The 18,227-nt window shown below is 39.9% G+C and overlaps 1 protein-coding gene across 3 annotated transcripts in view; it reads right to left on the reverse strand.

Annotated features, from left to right (window-relative positions):
• GABRB3 (gamma-aminobutyric acid type A receptor subunit beta3) overlaps positions 1–18,227 on the reverse strand; it is a 219,012-nt gene that overhangs the window by 34,163 nt on the left and 166,622 nt on the right. For all 3 annotated transcript variants that reach the window (XM_060170407.1, XM_060170398.1, XM_060170414.1), the window contains exon 5: positions 1,478–1,560. In XM_060170407.1, coding sequence (XP_060026390.1) covers positions 1,478–1,560 — 83 coding nt within the window. The remainder of the gene's footprint in view (positions 1–1,477; positions 1,561–18,227) is intronic.

Raw genomic sequence — 18,227 nt, forward strand, 5'->3', positions numbered from 1 at the left:
TCCCTGTGTGCGTTGTTAAGTACATCCACGCCCACTCCCTTGCCCACCCAGTCCAGTCCCTCTGGCCTTCTGGCTGTAGCTCAGATCAGCATGCTGTGCCCAGTGCTTACATGCCCCACAGCGGGACATCCAGATCTTCAAGTGGCTAACTCTTCCATACATTTGCATCTTGACTTTAATAAAAACTTTTGCACACGTGTGTAGTCAGGTCACCAGAAAACTGGGAGAATCCCTCTTCTGTTCAACTGCTTTAATCGTGAATTCTCTGAGGGGGAGGGACCTCACACACTCTGAGGAAATCTCTTTGACAACGGACCTTCCTGCCCATCCTCCACCTTGTTTAAACATCAAGGAAACAGAATCTACACTCTTCAACGCCACTCACTACAGCTCACAGTTGGAATAGGAGCTGCTTCCTCACTTAGATCCCAAATTTGCCTTGCTGAAACTCTCATCAACTCATTGGAGTTGTGTCCTCTGGCCACACAGAATCTACTTAACTTCCTAAAGTAGCCCTTCAACTATTGGGAAACCATCATCTTTCCCCTGAGCCTTCATACTAAATATACTATGCATCATGCCACATGATCTCACGTCCCTCACCTTCTGAAAGCACAGCTCTCAGAAAGCAGGGCCATGATGCCGTGTGAAAGTGAGGGGCACAGTGAGGGGTCTAAACACTGGCCTGCCACCAGTGCAGCTTCCCAGTGTGTTCACTCACCAAGGCATTCACTTCTCACTATGCATACATCGAATGTGCTGCAAAGTAAGTCATTTGCCATCCCCCCAAAATTCAATACAAATACCGACAATCTGAAATCCAACTGAGGCTAATGATAAACCAGTCTATGGTGGGTCAGGAGAAGACACAACGGCAGCAGCCATATCCGGATATGCCAGGGTTGCAGGTCAGGGAGCAGGACATTTTCTTCTTAGACTACGTGGCTGCAGCTCTCGTCCCTCGCAGAGAAGTATCACTCAACACTGAATTATCAATAAGGCATCTGAATACTCTTCAAACTGAAGAAAATTGCCAAGATGTAGAAATAGCTGGCTTGTAAAGCTGAGCTCCTAATGGGAAATGAGGTTTACTCCAACTGCAGAGGGTCCCACGAGTACAGCCACTTGTGCCTGATGAAGCACATTGAGAGGGACCGCCTCTCGGCGTCTGCTCTCTTCTCACTGAAGGGGTCGAGATGAAGAGCATCTGTCTTCTTTTATTTCAGCATAGCAAACAGACTCTCTTAGATCAGAGTGGAGGATTCTTTTATACTGAGCCTCTGTCTCTGTCTCTCTCTGTCTCTTTCTTTCTCTTGCCCTCTCTCTGTCATGAAAGTGATATTTGCAGAGTGGAGGATTAAACCTCTAATCTTTAGGATAGTTAAAAACTATGTCAAGAAAATTATATATGCCATGCCAAATAATGATAAAAAGGCCTAAAACACAAAGTGGATGAAAAAGAAATACAGATACACACAGCTTTCAATCTCCAGAGTGCAGTTCTGCTCATCCAAAGGGTATCTTCTCAGGTCCATCATGCATGCTGCGGTCGTGGTGATTCTGAAACACACAGAGTGAGGGCAGATATTAAAGATGGGATGAGAAATACAGCAGAAAAACTGCTTCTAGATAAACACTGACTAACCCTCAGGTAGGACCCCTTCCCCAAAGCACACCTGATTAAACATATTTCATGATATATACTAAATGGACAAGTTTTCATTATACTGTAGGCCAGCTTTATCCAAAAAAGCAGTACATATATAATTACAAAATTATTCATGCAAACTTGTTGACTTTGGATGATCAAGGGAAGAGAAAGGGGCTTCTTAGGAAGCTCTTGTCTTCAATTTTTATTCTGCCTCATTGTCTAGTGACGCTCTAACTTTTGTAGCACAGAGAAAACTTACCTATGGTAACAACATTGATTAGATTACAATTTAATTCTTTGACTTTCAGTGTGAAGTGTTCAAGTAGCTCCCAATCCACAGGCTGCACTCTGGAAATGTGAGCCAAGCTTCTATTTGATTCTGTTTTATTATAGTTGCCTCTTGGGCTAATGCTCCAGGGCTTTTCACCATAGGATCATCTACCTTTTCAAAGAGAATATTTGGCTTCTATGTTATTGATTATGAATGAAAACTTGGGTTAGCTTCCCTTGAGGTCAGCTGCAGCCATGGAAAGAATTTATATCGTGGCCTAAGGACAGTTAAGCCTCTGCCGTGCAATGGTTAAACCCACTGTACATGGAGATAAAACACTTCCAGAAACGTCAAGTTCATTTCCTACTCTGCCGAAAGCCTCATTTTAGGGAAACCAACCTACCCAAAGCCTCTGTTGAAAATGCAACGATTAGGCTACCATGTTTTATTCTCTTTCTCGAAATCCCACCCCTTCTGCACCACAGTCCAGGCTAACCAGACTGGGCTGGGTCCCTGAATCAAGCACAGCCAACCATTAATGGAACAAGAATATAGGATGTGGCCTGAGTTAAAAGGCAGAATGGAGCTAAAGGGATTCTCTTCCATGAGAATGAATTAAAGATGAGAATGGAGCTAAACTTGCAAGTTAATGAATTAGAGGCTTGTGATGCCATTTTCAAACTGGAGAGTCAGGCATGAGAAAGCATAACAGAGGTGAAGACAATGCAGAGAGTTGATGGTTCAGGAGACAGCAGAGCTAAGCCTGGGCCACAGCACACAGCCTTGCAGGACATGGACGACACATCTCAGGGAGCAGCATCTCAGAGCTGATGTGGAAGACGTGTAAATGGCAGCCCGGGCTGTGCTCATTAAATGGTGAATCTTAAGAAGGAAGAAGTGAGAATGTCTTCTCCTGAGATCCCTAGATTTACCTTGAAATCCCAGCCACATTCTAGACTCCACCCTTCTTGAAGCCCAGTATTGAGCTTTCTATAGACAGCCTTCCATGTGAACATTCACAACAAACCTCCTACCACTCAGGCAACATGAGCAAGTTCTGCTCCAAAACACCCATCAGACACCAGTCATGTGCTAATTATGTTGGGCTTGTCTCACTGAACCTAAGTGCCAGTGCTAAAGGAATAGGAGTAAAGCATGTCCTTCTATTAGCATTGGGTTAAGCAGCAGGTTGAGGAAAGTTCTACTTTTCAATGACTGAGAAGAACAGTGAGGGAAAACGTCAACCCATTTGCCAATCATGGGACAACGCTAATTTTTTCTTTGCAAATAGCATGCAAGTGCCGTGCAGACATATGCTATAAGATCCACACCAATGATGAAACTGTGTCCTTTCCAAATGTCATAACACTTCCAATTATCATTCCAAAGAGTGGATTACATTCTATCCAAAGTCAACACATAGCTCTTTGGTATATTTTTCTACATCATCTGACTTCCTAGCCAACTGAAGAACCAGCCTCACACTTTGAAATTCTGGCATGTTTTATGGCAGGTTGTCAACCCAACATCCATACAAGATGCCTACAAGGCAAAATTAGAAGAAAGTTCTGCTAAAATTACAAATTTTTGTAAATAAGAGAAAAAGATCTCTACTGGAAATGTTCAAATTTTTAAATTTTCCTACATGTTTTAGTACCTATTCACTTGAAGACTCAGTAATTGAGATTACCATTTTTTGTTTGTTTTTCCTTATTTATTCCCAATTATCATCATTAAAATACATGCACACAAGTGCACACACACACATCCAAATTGTTTGGAGACTCACATGTATTGTGATATTATGTAGAGTGTTTCATAGGAATCATTGGAACTGGGAAGCATGAAGCTAGTAGAATTGGTGAGTACCTTTAGTACAGCTGTTGTCCTGTCTTCTCATTCTGGTATCATACTGGCTATCATATGGAGCCCTATTCCTATTGACTTGAGGAATAAGGTATAGACATCTATGTGCTACTCTTCTTCCTATGGAAGAAATACACAGAAAACCCTCTTATGGTGGAAAGTAAGTCATAAGAGCCTACTCATGACACAGTGGAAGAAGGAAAGAGGTCTTTTTGCCACTGGGACAGAAAGGCAAGAAAAAAAGAAAGGGGGGAATAAAGAGATCAAGAAGGGGACAGCAGGCCAGAACCCCTCCCCGAGCCACAAGGCCATCATCCACATTGGCTAAACTCATGACAGGTTTGGGGACTGGACCTTCTGAGTGAAATGACCAAATTTTGCACCCCGGGACTTTGTAGAAACCATAGGAGGGTATTTCATAGTCTGCAGAATGAGAACTCAAGCCTAGTTAATGGAGATGGACCAAGGGCAGGGAAGCCCCAGTGACATTCGAGCTCTAGTTGCATAATCCCCAACACGCATGCGCTCACACACACACCTTTTGTATTTTTTTCTAATCAATTTTATTTGTCCTGAGAAAAGACTTTAACCAACTTCTAGCTCCACTTCCATCTGAAAGCTGATAATTCCACTCCTATTTCTAAGAAATAGTGGTGAAGTCAATAAGAAATATTGCGTGAGGAATTCTCTCCAGTAGATCCATTGTTTTTAGTCGTAGCATGCAGTCACATCTGAACTTTATGTAAGGCTGGTTGTGAGATGGCTTTGGGCCCAGCTCCGTGCTCAGCAATTGAATACTCATGCATTTAATCTCACAACAACCACATTGTAGAGGTATTGTTATTCTTCCCATTTTGCAGATGCGCAAACCAAGGATCAGAAAGAGTAAGGAGGTCGGCAACATTTACAATGCTACTGGAAGGCACATGTGGCATTCAGATCCAGGCAGCCTGAATCCTGCACTCACTCATCTACCTCCTTGACACCTCTTCTGCCTTAAACTAACAAAATATATTCAACTTTTAAAAGCCTACTCAGGGAATGAGGTTCTCGTTTTCAAAGAAGAGCGAATTCAGTAAAGAAATATGTTACATATATGTGTGTGTATATATATATATATGATATATATGATCACACATATATATACACACAGAGATCATATACATGTATATGTCTCATATGTATGACAAATTGGAAATATACTACGTAAGGGGAGAAAATAAATATTTTAAGGCTACACTTGCTGCAACAGCAGTGATATTTTGCCCATTGTGGAATAGGTTAGAGTTTAGTAGGTAGTCCTGCTATTGTAAGTGATATATCCCTAAAGATATGTTTAAGAGTCAAAAGTATGAAAATTCGAGGAATAAATGTGAAGTTTATAAGGGCAGCAACATCCCAACAAGTTTAAAATCCTATTATGAGACACCTGCCATCCTTGGACACCATCTAGAAACTACTCCTGGGAAGAACAGCTTTTAGCAGGTCAAAGGGTTCTAACTTTGTCTCAATTATATCAAGCTTATGAGATCTACGTTGGTATCAGCACTTCCATTTTAAAATCCACCAATTAAAAAGAATATTAAGGGCCGACGCAAACTCTTTGTGTCATCCCACAAACACAGACTTCTCCACAGACCGCCTGGAGAGGCTGTGGTGGAAATATCGCTTTTGGCTGCTCAGGAACACAGCTACTAGGTGGTGGTAGTATGCCTGCTTGTCAGTCGAGGTACGACACTGCTCTCTCTCTGTCCTTGCTGGGAAAGGGGGACTCTGAACTGAGCCTGGGACCCACACTTACAGTGAATCACAAGGCAATGCACACACTCTCTTCCCCACTTATACAAATATTTTACATTCATAGTAAATACCAGAGAGAACAGAGGTTAAAATGTCCCTGACTAGCTTTCTCAGAGGCCTTGTAGAATTAAAGTATCTCAGCCCTGCTATCTCTCCTTTCATCACCCATTTTAGTATCGTCATTGTACTTAGGACCATCTACCCTTGGAATGTCCTTCCATTTGTTGACTTGCAGGCCCCTTGCTTGTCCTCTGGGGAGCCTGGAGCAGGGCTTGGTCCCCTGCAGTCATAAGTGCCTAGAACCGCAGCCACATGCACATGGCAGGTGTCCTGGACTAACAGACATCGTGGAACTCAAGCAAAATGTGGAAAAGAGGTGGCTTGGCCCTTCTTGGTTTCAATCCCCCAAATCGAAGAGCCAGAGGGGATACCCACCCTCCTTGCAAGCACTCCCAGCAGGAGATCTGACTTTGAATGTTTACTGACCCTCTGAGAGCCTCCCTGGGCTCACTGGTCAATATGCTTGGATGATTATATTCCAATAAAGATGTTAAGAAAAATAAATAAAAATAAAACATTCCATTATGTACGAAAAAAAAGAAAAGGTGCTTGGATGACGCTCTATGTGCTGACATCCTGGTGGTCTCTGAATCCTTCGGCTGCAGAATGAGTCCTTAGCAGGCTGATGTTAATGCCCATAAGCTTTACAGTTTCCATGGCTGTGAGGACTGCAGCAAAATGCAGCCATAGGTGGAGTTCTGGCCCTTTGATCACAATCTTGTCAAACTAGCAGGACCGGGAGCAAGTTAGCAGCACCTCCTGTGTGACTTCTGGCTTGTACTGGGGATGTCCAAATGTCCGAGAACCCTGGGCAATGGTTGTTACCCATGGCCCCAGAACAGCAGCACACCTGGGGTACTGCCTTACAGGTAATCACTTAGCCCTCTGCAACTGCTCTCAGGTAACTTACACTCATCTCCATTCCTGGCTTCACCCCAGGTGCACCAGGCAGTGGAGGCATCTATCATTTATCCACGAATAGAAATTCAGATGCTAGGATTAAGGACCTAATCAAATAATTCAGACTGACCAAGCATCCTTCTAAAGCAAGTGCTTATTATTCAATGTGGAGAGGGCACAGGACATAAACCAACATTGAAGTTGCCCCAGTTTTTGTTTTATTTTACAATAAATATAAGATACACGCACAGAAATGTCCAAAGGCCTCTGCTGTGCAGATTCGTTGAGGATGTTGCTGGGAAAATTGCTGTAGAAAGTTGATTGTGTTGGCAGCCCCATTCCTTCATCTTCCCCAGTATCCACTCTCTTTGCCATGTCATTTGCAGCTCTTCTCACTAAAGAGGAGCTGTCTGCCCGCTTCTGAACATGGGCCAGCTTTGTGCCTTGCTTTGTCCGATAGAATGTGTGTACTAACAGTCCCAAGATTAGCCTCCAAGAGACATTCTGTGTTTCTGGTCCCCTTGTACTCCTGTGAGAAAACCACGCTCATGTAAGTCTGCTCGTTCTAGGAGGAGTACGGACATAAGGGGCAGAGACCACCCATCCCTGGGCCTGTGGGTGAACCAGCCAGAATCTGCAGAGGTGCTGATTAATCACCCAGATTCACAAGCAATGAGCACTCATTATCATTTGACATTGAGGCTTTCCAGCTGTTTGTTACGCAGCAATGTTGTGGGCATAGATAACAGATACAACAATCAACGCAAGTAACTACACACATAGAAAAGCATAAATTATCTTATAAATAAATGGACATCACAACCTGACACTTCTCAGGGGTGCCATAAGATAGCAAAGCCCTTAGCAGATAGTATTTTCCTACAACGGGAGCATTTACTTCTAGATTTCAGCATAAATCCACTAGCATTGTAGGAACATAAATCTTGGTGAAATGAGTAGTCACATTAGGCAAATGAGATGCGCCACCTCCTGATTTTCAAACAATATGGTGATAAAGCAATTCAAAGGCCAAAACCAGCAATAATGCTAAAAACCAAAACCAAAAGAAAGCATGTGCCAGATCCTCAAGCACCTGACAGGAACAGAAATGTCAGGGTGGATGACTGAGGGAGTCTCAAGGAAAATACTTAGGTTCAACTCTCTAAGAGGAAGGAAGGAAATATTTTGAAAGAATCAAAAAAGTACTTTGAGATTTTGAATCTCCCCAACCATCTGGATCTAATGATGGTACTTGGGAGGTATGTGTGGGGTTTATATCTAGAAAGGTAGCCACTAGCCACATGTGCCTATTTATAATTAAATTCTAAATTAATTAAAATGAAATAAAATTAAAAATTTAGTTCCTTTAAGGCACTAGCCAAATTCCAAGTGCTCAATAGTCACCTATGGCTAGTGGCTATTGTACTGGATGGTACAGATTTTAGAACATCTTCATCACCACGGTAAGTTCCATCGGAAAGGGTGAGAAACAGCGTGAGCCAGACAGGGTGACAGACCTGGCCCTGCCTGCTAATGCAGCCTGCCAGCTCTTCTCCCTCCCTAACTCTCTCTCTCTCCTCTCCTTTCCCCCACCCTCTCCTTCCTGCTCCCCCAGCCTCCTTCTCCCTCCAGCCCCCTCGCCACCATAGCTTTACAGGACACACTCCCTAGTTGAAAGTGGTTGGACGACAAAGTCAAATGCACACAACCTATCACCTCAAAGAAAAGCCACTGCAGCTAGAGGCAGATATCCACAGGGCATGGAAACAAGCAGGCCAGAGTAGAAGGTGTCATTCAAGACTATTCAAAGTATCATACGTTGCATCTGACTTCATGGCTCAGTGGGTTAACCAGCAGTCTGAGGGGAGGACCTACCCTAAAAGAATGGCAATTAGGCATAACAAAGGGAATGCATTAACCCAATCTTCAGATTTGTATCCTAGGGACTAAGGCTTCCAATGTGAGCGTGAGACAGAAGGGGGCCAAGGTCGCCATATCCAAAGTCTCATTAGAATATCACTTAGTCTCCATGGATCTGCTCATCTAAGGATAAACATTATGAAAAAAACAAAGAGATGTTCTATGAAAAGTATGCAAGCATACAAAATGAAAGTTGAAAACTTGGGAAGATGTTGGTCTGGTTGTCAAAAGGCATGAATTCTCTTTAAAACGAGGATAGGAAGACATAAGGAAAGAAAAGCCTGAGATGAAGGCATAGACAGATGATGTAAAACTGAGAAAAGAATGCAAAGAATCCGAGCGTAAGTGCTGAACTGAAATCTGTACTGAACACAGAGACAGCAGAATTACACAGCTGAAAGTCATTTAATGATGTGAATGACTTCATAAACTCGGAGGGGACACAAGTCACTGAGGGATCTTGTTAAAATGCAGATTCTGAGCAGGACATCTGGGGTAGGTCTGTAGTTCTGAATTTCCCAGATGATGTTGCTGCTGCTGGTCTGGGGACCACAGTCAGAGTGGGAAGGAGAGGACCAACTTGTAAAACCTTCCTAAGGGCAGAGGAAGAAGACAAAGCTTTGAAAACACAGAGAAGATGATAGGTACAGGACAGAAAATCAGTATGAAACTGAGCTCTATTAAACAGAGCAAAAACAAACAGCATCCAAGTGAACAAAATAGAATTCAATACAAAACAAAGAATTTTTTTAAAGTACAATATGCATAACACAAAATTTACCTTTTTTCACTATTTATAAGTGTACAGGTCAGTGGTATTAACTACATTCACAACCATCACCACTATCCATATTCAGAACTTTTTCATCATCTAAAAAAAACCCCACTATACCCCTTAACAATAACTCCCCATTCTCCCCTCCCCCCAGGACTTGGTGACCTGGCAACATTCTTACTGATACTAGGTATTTCATATAAGTGCAATCACACAACATTTGTTCTTTCGTGTCTGGCTTAGTTCACCTACTATAATGTTTTCATGGTGTAGCATGTACCAGATTTCCAAACCTTTTTTAAGGTTGAATAATATTCCATTGTATGTATATACCTCATTCATGTTTTAATGGACATTTGGGTTGTCCATTTGAGTTTTATACTTTTAGCTCTTATGTACTACATCTTTGATCAACTGCAAGTTCATTTTTGTATATGGTATAAGGTAGGCATCCAACTTTACTTTTACATAAGGATACCCAGCTTTCCCAGCATTATCTGTTGAAAACACACTCCTTTATGCATTGAATAGTCTTGCACCCCTGAAGCAAATCATCTGATCATATACTCAAGAGTTTATTTCTAGGCTCTCTACTTTATTCCATTGGCCTATGTTTCTGTTCTTATGCAAATATAACATTATTTTGATTACCATGGCTTTATAGTAAGTTTTGAAATAAAGAAACATGAAACCTCCAACTTTGTTCTTCTTTTTCAAGATTGCTTTGAATATTTGGGGTCCCGTATGATTACATATGAATTTTAGAATGGAGTTTTCCATTTGAAAAAAATGTGATTAGGATTTTTAAAGGGAATGCATAGCAACTGTAAATCACTTTGGGTAGTATTGTCATCTTAAAAAAATATTAATTCTTCCGATCAATGAACATAAGATGTCTTTCCATTTGCTTATGTATTCCTTCAGCATGTGGCCTCTATCCTCAAGGTCATCTCTTGATTCAAAGTGGCTGCAGCAGCTCCAGCCATTATATCTACCTTCTACACTAGCAGCCAGAAGAAAATGAAGAGCATTTGGATTCCTTTTTCTTCTCTGATTGCCATGGCTAGGACTTCCAAACCTATGTTGAATAACAGTGGTGAGAGTGGATATCCTTGTCTTGTTCCTGGTCTTAGAGGACATGCTTTCAGTTTTTCACCATTGAGAATGATGTTTGCTGTGGGTTTGTCATATATGGCCTTTATTATGTTGAGCTAGGTTCTCTCTATGCCCACTTTCTGGAGACTTTTTATCATAAATGGGTGTTGAATTTTGTCAAAAGCTTTTCCTGCATTTATTAAGATGATCATATGATTTTTATTCTTCAATTTGTTAATACAGTGTATCACATTGATTGATTTGCATATATTGAAGAATCTTTGCATCCCTGGGATAAATCCCACTTAATCATGGTGTATGATCCTTTTAATGTGTTTGCTAGTATTCTGTTGAGGATTTTTGTGTCTATGTTCATCAGTGATATTGGCCTGTAACTTTCATTTTTTTGTAGTATCTTTGTCTGGTTTTGGTATCAGGGTGATGGTGGCCTCGTAGAATGAGCTTGGGAGTCTTACTTCCTCTGCAATTGTTTGGAAGAGTTTGAGAAGGATAGGTGTTAGCTCTTCTCTAAATGTTTGATAGAATTCGCCTGTGAAGCCCTCTGGTCCTGGACTTTTGCTTGTTGGAAGATTTTTAATCACAGTTTCAATTGTATTACTTGTGATTGGTCTGTTCGTATTTTCTATTTCTTCCTAGTTCAGTCTTTGAAGGTTGTACCTTTCTAAGAACTTGTCGATTTCTTCCAGGTTGTTCATTTTATTGGCATATAGTTGCTTGTAGTAGTCTCTCATGATCCTTTGTGTTCCTGCAGTGTCAGTTGTTACTTCTCCTTTTTCATTTCTAGTTTTATTAACTTGAGTCTTCTCCCTTTTTTTCTTGATGAGTCTGGCTAAAAGTTTATCTATTTTGTTTATCTTCTCTAAGAACCAACTTTAGTTTCACTGATATTTGCTATTGCTTTCTTCATCTCTATTTCATTTATTTCTGCTTTGATCTTTATGATTTGTTTCCTTCTACTAAATTTGGGTTTTGTTTGTTCTTCTTTCTTTAGTTGCTTTAAGTGTAAGGTTTGGTTGTTTATTTGAGAGTTTTCTTGTTTCTTGAGGTAAGACTATATTGCTGCAAACTTCCCTATTAGAACTGCTTTTGCTTCATCCCATAGATTATGGGTTGTCCTGTTTTAGTTGTCATTTGTTTCTAGGTATTTTTTAATTTCCTCTTTGATTTCTCCAGCGATCTCTTGATTATTTAGTAGCATATTGTTTAGCCTCCATGTGTTTCTGTTTTTTACATTTTTTTCCTGTATCTGATTTCTAATTTAATAGTGCTGTGGTCTGAAAAGATGCTTGATGCGATTTCAGTTTTCTTAAATTTACTGAGGCTTAATTTGTGACCTAAGATTTGATCTATCCTGGAGAATGTTCCATGTGCACTTGAAAGTGTATTCTGCTGCTTTCAGATGGAATGTCCTATAAATAGCAATTAAGTCTTTCTGGTTTAATGTTTTATTTAAGGTTTGCATTTCCTTACTAATTTTCTCTTTTTTAATTTATTTTTTTTATTTTTTTATTTTTTATTTTTTTTTTATTTTATTTTTTTATGCAGCAGGTTATTATTGGTTATCCATTTTATACATATTAGTGTATATATGTCAATCCCAAACTCCCAATTCATCACACAACCACCGCCCCTTCTTATGAATTTTCTGTTCATTGGTGTAAGTGGGGTGTTAAAGTCCCCTACTATTATGGTGTTATTGTCAATTTCCACTTTTATGGCTGTTCACATTTGCCTTATATATTGAGGTGCACCTATGTTGGGTGCATATATATTTACAATTGTTACATATTCTTCTGGGATGGATCCATTGATCATTATGTAGTGTCCTTCCTTGTCTCTTGTAACAGTCTTTATTTTAAAGTCTATTTTGTCTGATATGAGTATTGCTACTCCAGCTTTCTTTTGATTTCCATTTGCATGGAATATCTTTCTCTATCCCCTCAGCTTCAGTCTGTATGTAGCCATAGGTCTGAAATTGGTCTCTTGTAGACAGGATATATACGGGTCTTGTATTTGTATCCATTCAGCCGGTCAACGTCTTTTGGTTGAAGCACTGTATCCATTTACATTTAAGGTAATTATCTATTTATTTTTTAAACATCTTTATTGGAGTATAATTGCTTTACAATGGTGTGTTACTTTCTGCTTTAAAACAAAGTGAATCAGTTATACATATACATATGTCTCTATATACATATACATATACATATCTCTTCCCTCGTGCGTCTCCCTCCCTCACACCCTCCCTATCTCACCTCTCTAGGTGGTCACAAAGCACCGAGCTGATCTCCCTGTGCTATGCGGCTGCTTCCCACTAGCTATCTATTTTACGTTTGGTAGTGTATATTTGTCCATGCCACTCTCTCACTTTGTCACAGCTTACCCTTCCCCCTCCGCATATCCTGAGGTCCTTTCTCTAGTAGGTCTGTGTCTTTATTCCCGTCTTACCCCTAGGTTCTTCAGGACCTTTTTTTTTCTTTCTTTCTTAAATTCCATATATATGTGTTAGCATATGGTATTTGCTTTTCACTTTCTGACTTACTTCACTCTGTATGACAGACTCTAGGTCCATCCACCTCACAACAAATAACTCAATTTCGTTTCAAGGCTGAGAAATATTCCATTGCATACATGTGCCACATCTTCTTTATCCATTCATCTGATGATGGACATTCACGTTGCTTCCATTTCCTGGCTATTATAAATAGAGCTGCAATGAACATTTTGATACATGACTCTTTTTGAATTATGGTTTTCTCAGGGTATATGCCCAGTAGTGGGATTGCTGGGTCGTATGGTAGCTCTATTTGTAGGTTTTTAAGGAACCTCCATAGTGTTCTTCATAGTGGCTGTATCAATTTACATTCCCACCAGCAGTGCAAGAGTGTTCCCTTTACTCCACACCCTCTCCAGCATTTATTGTTTTAGATTCTTTGATGATGGCCATTCTGACATGTGTGAGATGATATCTCACTGTAGTTTTGATTTGCATTTTCCTAATGTTAATAGTGTTGAGCATTCTTTCATGTGTTTGTTGGCAGTCTGTATATCTTTTTTGGAGAAATGTCTATTTAGGTCTTCTGCCCATTTTTGGATTGGGTTGTTTGTTTTTTTGTTATTGAGCTGCATGAGCTGCTTGTAAATTTTGGAGATAAATCCTTTCTCAGTTGCTTCATTTGCAAATATTATCTCCCATTCTGAGGGTTGTCTTTTGGTCTTGTTTATGGTTTCCGTTAACGGTGCAAAAACTTTTAAGTTTCATTAGGTCCCATTTGTTTATTTTTGGTTTTATTTCCATTTCTCTAGGAGGGAGGTCAAAAAGGATCTTGCTGTGATTTATGTCATGGAGTGTTCTGCCTATGTTTTCCTCTAAGAGTTTGATCGTTTCTGGCCTTATATTTAGGTCTTTAATCCATTTTGAGCTTATTTTTGTGTATGGTGTTAGGGAGTGTTCTAATCTCATACTTTTACATGTACCTGTCCAGTTTTCCCAGCACCACTTATTGAAGAGGCTGTCTTTTCTCCACTGTATATTCTTGCCTCCTTTATCAAAGACAAGGTGACCATATGTGCGTGGGTTTATCTCTGGGCTTTCTATGCTGTTCCATTAATTTATATTTTTGTTTTTGTGCCAGTACCATACTGTCTTGATTACTGTAGCTTTGTAGCATAGTCTGAAGTCAGGGAGCCTGATTCCTCCAGCTCCATTTTTCATTCTCAAGATTGCTTTGGCTATTCGGGGTCGTTTGTGTTTCCATACAAATTGTGAAATTGTTTGTTCTAGGTCTGTGAAAAATGCCAGTGGTAGTTTGATAGGGATTGCATTGAATCTGGAGATTGCTTTGGGTAGTAGAGTCATTTTCACAATGTTGATTCTTCCAATCCAAGAACATGGTATGTCACTCCACCTATTTGTATCACCTTTAATATCTTTCATCAGTGTCTTATAATTTTCTGCATACAGGTCTTTTGTCTCCTTAGGTAAGTTTATTCCTAGATATTTTTTTTCCTTTTCTTGCAATGGTAAATGGGAGTGTGTTCTTAATTTCACTTTTAGATTTTTCATCATTAGTGTATGGAATGCCAGAGGTTTCTGTGCATAAATTTTGTATCCTGTTACTTTACCAAATTCATTGATTAGCGCTAGTAGTTTTCTGATAGCAAGTTTAGGATTCTCTATGTAGAGTATCATGTCATCTGCGAACAGTGACAGCTTTACTTCTTCTTTTCTGATTTGGATTCCTTTTATTTCCTTTTCTTCTCTGATTGCGGTGGCTAAAACTTCCAATACTATGTTGAATAAGAGTGGTGAGAGTGGGCAACCTTGTCTTGTTCCTGATCTTAGTGGAAATGCTTTCCATTTTTCACCATTGAGGATGATGTTGGCTGTGGGCTTGTCATATATGGCCTTTATTAAGTTGAGAAAATTTCCCTCTATGCCTACTTTCTGCAGGGTTTTTATCATAAATGGGTGCTGAATTTTGTCGAAAGCTTTCTCTTCACCTATTGAGATGATCATATGGTTTTTCTCCTTCAATTTGTTAATATGGTGTATCACGTTGATTGATTTGTGTATATTGAAGAATCCTTGCATTCCTGGAATAAACCCCACTGGATCATGGTGGATGATCCTTTTAATGTGCTGTTAGATTCTTTTTGCTACTATTTTGTTGAGGATTTTTGCATCTATGTTCATCACTGATATTGGCCTGTAGTTTTCTTACTTTGTGACATCTTTGGTTTTGGTATTAGGGTGATGGTGGCCTCGTAGAACGTGTTTGGGAGTGTTCCTCCCTCTGCTATATTTTGGAAGAGTTTGAGAAGGATAGGAGTTAGCTCTTCTGTAAATGTTTGATAGAATTCGCCTGTGAAGACATCTGGTCCTGGGCTTTTGTTTGTTGGGAAATTTTTAATCACAGTTTCAATTTCAGTGCTTGTGATTGGTCTGTTCATATTTTCTATTTCTTCCTGGTTCAGTCTTGGCAGGTTTTTCATTTCTAAGAATTTGTCCATTTCTTCCAGGTTGTCCATTTTATTGGCATAGGGTTGCTTGTAGTAATCTCTCATGATCTTTTGTATTTCTGCAGTGTCAGTTATTACTTCTCCTTTTTCATTTCTAATTCTATTGATTTGAGTCTTCTCCTTTTTTTTCTTGATGAGTCTGGCTAATGGTTTATCAATTTTGTTTATCTTCTCAAAGAACCAGCTTTTAGTTTTATTGATCTTTGCTATCATTTCCTTCATTTCTTTTTCATTTATTTCTGCTCTGATCTTTATGATTTCTTTCCTGCTGCTAACTTTGGGGTTTTTTTGTTCTTCTTTCTCTAATTGATTTAGGTGCAAGGTTAGGTTGTTTATTTGAGATGTTTCCTGTTTCGTAAGGTAGGATTGTATTGCTATAAACTTCCCTCTTAGAACTGCTTTTGCTGCATCCCATAGGTTTTGGGTCGTCATGTCTCCATTGTCATTTGTTTGTAGGTATTTTTTGATTTCCTCTTTGATTTCTTCAGTGATCACTTCGTTATTAAGTAGTGTATTGTTTAGCCTCCATGTGTTTGTATTTTTTACAGATCGTTTCCTGTAATCGATATCTAGTCTCATAGCGTTGTGGTCGGAAAAGATACTTGATACAATTTCAATTTTCTTAAATTTACCAAGGCTTGATTTGTGACCCAAGATATGATCTATCCTGGAGAATGTTCCATGAGCACTTGAGAAAAATGTGTATTCTGTTGTTTTTGGATGGAATGCCCTATAAATATCAATTAACTCCATCTTGTTTAATGTATCATTTAAAGCTTGTGTTTCCTTATTTATTTTCATTTTGGATGATATGTCCATTGGTGAAAGTGGGGTGTTAAAGTCCCCTACTATGAATGTGTTACTGTCGATTTCCCCTTTTATGGCTGTTAGTATTTGCCGTATGTATTGAGATGCTCCTATGTTGGGTGCGTAAATATTTAGAATGGTTATATCTTCTTCTTGGATCGATCCCTTGATCATTATGTAGTGTCCTCCTTTGTCTTTTGTAATAGTCTTTATTTTAAAGACGATTTTGCCTGATATAAGAATTGCTACTCCAGCTTTCTTTTGATTTCCATTTGCATGGCATATCTTTTTCCTATCCCTTACTTTCAATCTGTATGTTTCCCTAGGTCTGAAGTCGGTCTCTTGTAGACAGCGTATATATGGGTCTTGTTTTTGTATCCATTCAGCCAGTCTGTGTCTTTTTTTTTTTTTTCCTGCGGTACGCAGGCCTCTCACTGTTGTGGCCTCTTCCATTGCAGAGCACATGCTCCGGACACGCAGGCTTAGTGGCCATGGCTTATGGGCCCAGGCACTCAGCAGCATGTGGGATCTTCCCAGACTGGAGCACAAACCCATGTCCCCTGCATCAACAGGCGGACTGTCAACCACTGTGCTACTAGGGAAGCTCCTACTTTGTCTTTTGGTGGGAGCATTTAATGCATTTACATTTAAGGTAATTATTGATATGTATGTTCCTATTCCCATTTTCTTAATTGTTTTGGGTTTGTTATTGTAGGTCTTTTCCCTCTCTTGTGTTTCTTGCCTAGAGAAGTTCCTTTAGCATTTGTTGTAAAGCTGGTTTGGTGGCGCTGAACTCTCTCAGCTTTTGCTTGTATGTAAAGATCTTAATTTCTCCATCAAATCTGAATGAGATCCTTGCTGGGTAGAATAGTCTTGGTTGCAGGTTTTTCTCCTTCATCACTTTAAATATGTCTTGCCACTCCTTTCTGGGTTGCAGAGTTTCTGATGAAAGATCAGCTGTTAACCTTATGGGGATTCACTTGTGTGTTATTTGGTGTTTTCCCTTGCTGCTTTTAATATGTTTTCTTTGTATTTAGTTACTGATAGTTCGATTAATATGTGTCTTGGCGTGTTTCTTCTTGGATTTATCCTGTATGGGAATCTCTGTGCTTCCTGTTCTTGATTAACTATTTCCTTTCCCATATTAGGGAAGTTTTCAACTATAATCTCTTCAAATATTTTCTCAGTCCCTTTCTTTTTCTCTTCTTCTTCTGGGACGCCTATAATTCGAATGTTGGTGCATTCAATGTTGTCTCAGAAGTCTCTGAGACTGTCCTCTGTTCTTTTCATTCTTTTTTCTTTATTCTGCTCTGCAGTAGTTATTTCCACTATTTTATCTTCTAAGTCACTTATCCGTCTTCTGCCTCAGTTATTCTGCTATTGATCCCATCTAGAGTATTTTTAATTTCATTTATTGTTTTGTTCAACGTTGCTTGTTTCATGTTTAGTTCATCTAGGTCCTTGTTAAATGTTTCTTGCATTTTCTCTATTCTTTTCCAAGATTTTGGATCAGTTTACTATCATTATTCTGAATTCTTTTTCAGGTAGACTGCCTATTTCCTCTTCATTTCTTAGGTCTTGTGGGTTTTTACCTTGGTCGTTCATCTGCTGTGTGTTTTTCTGTCTTCTCATTTTGCTTATCTTACTGTGTTTGGGGTCTCCTTTTTGCAGGCTGCAGGGTCACAGTTCCCGTTGTTTTTGGTGTCTGTCCCCAGTGGCTAAAGTTGGTTCAATGGGTTGTGTAGGCTTCCTGGTGGAGGGGACTAGTGCCTGCGTTCTGGTGGATAAGGCTGGATCTTGTCTTTCTGGTGGGCAGGTCCATGTCTGGTCGTGTGTTTTGGGGTGTCTGTGGCCTTATTATGATTTTCAGCAGCCTCTCTGCTAATGGGTGGGGTTGTGTCTTGCTAGTTGTTTGTCATAGGGGGTCCAGCATGTAGCTTGCTGGTCGTTGAGTGAAGCTGGGTCTTGGTGTTGAGATGGAGATCTCTGGGAGATTTTCACCATTTGATATTATGTGGAGCTGGAGGGTCTCTTGTGGA

This window comes from Lagenorhynchus albirostris, chromosome 1 (genome assembly GCF_949774975.1).
Source record: "Lagenorhynchus albirostris chromosome 1, mLagAlb1.1, whole genome shotgun sequence".
NCBI classification, from domain to species: domain Eukaryota; kingdom Metazoa; phylum Chordata; class Mammalia; order Artiodactyla; family Delphinidae; genus Lagenorhynchus; species Lagenorhynchus albirostris.